This window comes from Chenopodium album, chromosome 23 (assembly GCF_948465745.1).
Source record: "Chenopodium album chromosome 23, dcCheAlbu1.1, whole genome shotgun sequence".
In the NCBI taxonomy this organism is placed as follows: Eukaryota; Viridiplantae; Streptophyta; class Magnoliopsida; order Caryophyllales; family Amaranthaceae; genus Chenopodium; species Chenopodium album.
This window is the reverse complement of record NC_137856.1, coordinates 6166087-6172002: the sequence shown is the minus strand read 5'-3', so window position 1 is coordinate 6172002 and position 5916 is coordinate 6166087. Positions and strand designations below refer to the sequence as shown.

Genomic DNA, 5916 nt, shown 5'->3' with positions numbered 1-5916 from the left:
AGAAATATATTATTATACTTACCTTGATACATTTTCCATGGTTGATTTTTCAATTATATTTTTGATATGCAATCGCAACAAAAAATTAGTAAACCTAGGGTTTATACTCTTTTTCGTTCCAAACTCGAACAAAATAACTTACTCTTTTTTAAATTTCGCCTTTGTTTTGATGAATTTCGAAGTGATTGAACAAATTCTTTTGATAATTTTTAATAATTTTGCCATTAAATCGTTTGATGTGAGAGAAAAATGATTGAGAAATGGGTGAGGAGAGAGAAAATGGCAAATGGGTGAGGAGAGAGAAAATGAAAAAGGAGGTTTTGATTTTTTTTTTCTTTGTATGTATAGGGGTAAAATCACTTTGTGTGTAGTGGGTATGGAGATAGGATGATTAAGTGTAACGTTTTGATAGGGGGTGTAGGTAGAGCTCCCTACTCTAGGGGGTAGGGATAGATAATTATAATTCGGTTGGATCAATTTAAAATTTGGGCCACATCAAAACATTTTAAGGCCCTGTTTAATAGTATTGTTTGAGATAGTGGTTAATGTTTTGACCAGTCAAAATACTAATAGAAAATAGTGAGTGTTTGACAAGGGGTCGGTTCGAGTAGTGGTTAGCGGTAGAAGTATCATTTAAGTAGCTTTTTAGTAGAGAGACCACTAATTTTGCAAAACACTTATATTATTCATTGTTCCTTTAATAAATAATCTCTACTCACAACTAATTGACAACTACTCGTTGCCCTAACAACTACCCGTTACTCGACCGTTAAAAGTTTTCCGCTTCTACTAGTTTTGTCAAACAAGACCTAAATGTATAGAATTAGGGTGGATTATGAATATTTAGTAGATATAGATATTGTTTCTTTAATTTAGCTTTCACTCTAAACATATAAGAATGCAACATTAAATATAATTTGTCTAACCATCATTTTAGTATATTTTTTAGTAACATAGTAATAACAAGTTTATAAAAAAAATAAGGATTATGTAAACATATGTACATATATATACACTCCATAAAACAAACTTTTTTTTAATTTATAAATTTATGAACAACAAAAGATATAAAAGAATTATGAATTATTTATTATTTATCACCACCGTGCAACGCACGGTTACTAAACTAGGAAAAATAGTAAAATATTATTTAGAATTTCCAAACAAAAAACATCAAACAAGTAATAAAATACGGCCATAAAAGAAAAGTGGAGTAAATAATAATATACGAAGCGAGTAATGCCAATACGTCATCTATTTGCGAGAAAATACAAGTTCATCTTGATGATAAACAAAATTTGTTTATCTAATGGCATTTTCGTAAATAAGTTAACATTTGTGGGACCCGCATATTAACAAAAGTTGTTAACTTATTTACAAAAATGTCATGCTGATTGGAGTGAATTGTTGATATATTTACGATAATGCCATTAGATAAACAAATTTTGTTTATCATGAAGATGAATGGAACCCGCAGCTAAAGGAGGACTACAAAGACACTTATTATGTTCAAAGTTTGTTCTTCTGAACCTCTTCAACCCACTAGGAATTTGCCCACAAAGTTGGTTGTAACTGATCACATCAATGCTCTTCAAGCTATTCGAAAGCGAAGGTATCGATCCGGTGAGCTTGTTGTTGGATACATTGAACTGCGCAAGCAATGGCAACGAAGAAGCAGCCGGTGGGATCGGCCCCGATAATTGGTTTGACGATAGATCGAGCTCTTTAAGCTTCTTGAGCTTAAAAATCTCATTTGGAATAGTCCCGGTTAAGCGGTTACGACCGAGATCGAGGTGATACGGCTTCTTGAGCTTGCTAATGGACTTAGGAATAGTCCTTGTAACATTTTCGTTATCTGCTAAAACTAAATAACTAACGTAAGGAAGGTCGGCGATCTCTGAGGGTATAGTGCCGGAAAGATCTCCGGAGGGGAAAAAAATGAGGGCGGTTATACGCCCGTATAATACACTGGGGCTAGTGTTGCAACCAAGGTAATCCCAAGCAACACAACAATCAGTGGTATTATCCCAGGTTGCAAAATGACCCTTTTGGCTGCCGAAATGATCGCGGATTTTAATAAGGACGGCCTTGTCTTGGTCGTTGCAAGGTGGGATATCGGATTTAGTGATTGTCAAGGAGGAGAAAATGAGGAGTGTAAAAGTTACAAGGAGAGGTAGATTTGGAAGTGTTGGCATTTTGTGTGAAGCTAAACAATGCAAAATGTTGTGAGGAGTTGTTTTGGAAGTTTGGGTTGGAAATGATAAGAGTTTATAGAGATATTTATATAAATGGTTCATAGTGGCATATCTCATTAATGTGAGTGGACCTTATATGAAAATTTTAAGGTACAACAGCCTGTACCTAGTAAGATACAGACAAAAAAATACGAAAAGAACATGTAGCAGTTTTTTAAAGAGCATAAAGCTGTTTTATAAACAACATTTAACTATTTTGTAAAGAACATCCAATTTTATGTTTTTTTATACATCTAAAGAACATTTGTAATATTTATAAAGAACATGAAAATATTATGTAATGAACATTATTTATGTATATTCACCATAATTTAAAAAAAAAAAAAAATCAAAGAACAATTCATAATAAGTAATTAACATTATATTACAAATAAAAGTACATTACACTGACAATTAAAGACCATGAACACATGTTCTTTTCACTCTTTTTTAATATAAGTATGTTCAATTTACTTTAGATTTATGTTCATTACTTTTTAATAGTATTTTTTTTCACTACAATGGTATGGTTTTTACATGTGTGTAATATGTTCTTTTCGTGAAATGATTGTACGATGCAAGGTATCCACGCCTGTAGGAACCACACATTGGACCTTATAATACTAATTCATTTGGTTTTTTTTGGTGTGTAATTATCCGGATTTTTATTTGTAGTATTACAAAGCTTCTTTTAACTTTGGATCGGACTGTGTATTATTTGCTCCCTTAGTTACTTAGAAGTTATTGTTCTATTTTGGCTTTTTATTATAGTCATTTATGAGCAATTTAAACCTTTACACAAATTCTTATATGTGGCTAGCCACATGGTGTGGCCACTTTACATAATCACATACTTCTTATAAGATAATTCTTAATTAGGTAATAGGGATTACGTTGAAGAGTAAATGGGGTTACCTTAACGCATATGTAAGTGTAGTTTTATTAAATAAGAAAAAAAAAGGGTTACTTTCTAAACTAAGTTAAATTATTCTTTCATTTTTAAAAACAAAAGAGTAGGGGTTACTCAAATGAACAAAAGGGGTTACTTATTTTTAAATTACTTGATTTTACATGTATAATGATTTTCGGTTACTTTTATGAATAACATGGGATTATTTTTATGAAAAATTGAGATTACTCATACATATAAATGAGGATTACTCTTATAAACTAATATGGCCACACCGTATGGCTAGCCACATGCAAGACTTACCCATCATATTATTTAGTTGGCTTTGATATATTATGATGAAAGTGAATTAGTTGGTGTATTAAAAAACTAACAATATAATATTGTTATGAGTATTCCCCTGCTACAAAATATTTTTCGTAATAATAATGATAAAGGAATTTTTTTTTTAATTTTATATCATTTAAAATTAAAAAGAATACATGAATAAATTTTTAAAAATCAAATTAAATTGAAAAAACCAATAAAACGATGACACATGTCAAGGTGACTTGTAAAAACAGGTTACCAACCAGTTTTTGCCTATTTAAATTCAACACTCCCCAAAGATTGAAATATTACTGTATAATTCAAAGGTTGTATTATTAAAAAAGAACGGGTCAAAGGTTGTATTATCATTTGCAATTTTTCCTAAAAAAAAAACTAATAGTGAGTCTATGTATGGATCAACTTAGCTTAAGATCAGTCCTGGAAATACTCCCTGGCCATACTGAGATTGCATGAGAGGAGAGATATATATTAATAAAAAAAAATTCCTCTGTTCTTTTTTAGTAATAATGTTGAGTTTTTCATACTTATCAGCACACCTTTTGTTTCGTTAGTATCTCTAATTATGCTTTAGTTAAAATAATAAATAAATATAATGAGAGATAATGGGTTTGATTTTTGGGACAATTCAGTTGTACCAAGATCGTAGAAGTTTTATGATGTTTATGATTTATGGGGAAGTAGAATACTTTTCAACACATTCATCTAGAGTGGGAATTGTGTCATTTCATCCACATACTCTGAAATCGAGAATATCATATGTGGCGAAGCACTATAGAGCTTGGGATTATAGAATGGTTGATAACATTGTACCATTTTATGATAATAATACATATTTTTGAAGCTCATAAAGTTCCAAAGGTATGTATTTAGAAGAATTTATGAGGCAATAAGATGCAAAGTAAGAGTAGAACAAGTCCAAGTGCAAAGTGCAAATATCTAAATGGTTAAAGGAAACATTAGCTCTCCAACTTTTTAATCACGTTTGGATATGTTACTTAGTATCTTAACCAATTCATAGCAATAAAGGAAGAACCACCAGTGATAATACATGTGGGAAATTCTATTACAGTATAGTAGCACCAGAATGGTTAAATTAAGAAATTACTTAAAAGGAGTATTACATGGTGAATCAGTGTATGATTATCTTGAAAAAGTTGAGATGGAAGATATTTATCCTTACAAGAAATAGAGCACTTGTGAGATCTTTGTCACATGGGATGAGTGATATGTTGTCAAGTGTGTGATAGATCTCAGTATAGAAGAAGATAACCTTATGTATGTCCGTTATGTAGACCGTAAAGAGAGCGAGCCGTGAGCGAGGATGTTCTACAAGATATGATCTTGAATGAAATACTGGATTCTAAAGCCTACACCAGCAATAATTCAGTCTCCTTTGACTGCAACCACATTTCATTTATTTTAAAGTATCTTTAGAAAAGTAGTGGACATTCACTTGCTGAGTCATGGCATACTATAAGCAATAAAAGGTAGGTGTCGGCAATCTGTGTAAGTCTTCCCCCTATATAAAAGGCATTAGGCAAAGAAGTGAAGGCAGAGTTGTAGGAGTATGGTAGAGCATTTCGCTGAAAACATTAGAGAGTCCTCTAAAAAAATCCTCACCTTAAGAGACAGATTGGTTCTCCATCTCTCTTAAAGTAGAGAAAAGTCTAGTTCAGCTCATGTCTGTTTAAACTTTCAGTCAGTCTGTTGTAAAATATGAGTGATGTAATCTTTTCAAATTACATAAAAGTTTCGTTCAAGAAGGGAACGTTATCCCCTTGAACTTTATTTATTTATTTATTTTTTGAATAAAATGTCCCCTTGAACTTTATATATTAAATAAAATATCTTTCTTCTAAGAAGTCCATCATAAACAAAAAGAATTGTTTGATTAGAGATTACGGTCTAAGGTAGGAAATGAATTAAACCTGTGTTGTGCTTGATCTAAGGAAGATAGGGTTGGGGTTAGCTACCTTGGTAAAGCCGGAAGCTCAGAATACCAGAGGTTTCATTGTCGACTAAGTTCAAGTGTTAGTCAAAACTATCTAGTTAAATAATTGTTATTGCGAACCATGGTGGGCTATTTAATTGTTGATTTAATTTGATTTGATATATAAGTATTAGAGTTGTGATAACTAGTACCCGTTAAAAAGTCATTAATTGTAAAAAAAAAAAAGTAAAAATAAATTTATTTTAAACATCATCAAAATTCCATCTTAAGTACGAGTATTAATATTGAGTTAGTTTGTATTAAAATAGATATTGTTGATACATCAAAAAGCGTTATCAATTACTAGAGGCAAAAAGGGCTCTAGTAGCTCAAGGCTAATAAATCCCCGTGTGAATAGTGCAAAATATCAAACGTTGCAATTTTTAAAAATTTCTCTGTAAAAAAGAAAAGAGGAAAAAGTTGTTTGCCAAAAATAAAAGTGTAATACGTAC

At 31.3% G+C, this 5916-nt stretch overlaps 1 protein-coding gene across 1 annotated transcript; it reads right to left on the bottom strand.

Moving 5' to 3' along the window:
- Positions 1 to 1318: 1318 nt before the first annotated feature.
- On the bottom strand, positions 1319 to 2195 carry LOC145606923 (uncharacterized). Its single transcript, XM_081662747.1, has one exon. The coding sequence runs from the start codon at positions 2193 to 2195 to the stop codon at positions 1431 to 1433; it is 765 nt and encodes a 254-aa protein (XP_081518873.1). The 3' UTR covers positions 1319 to 1430.
- Between the last annotated feature and the right edge of the window lie 3721 nt (positions 2196 to 5916).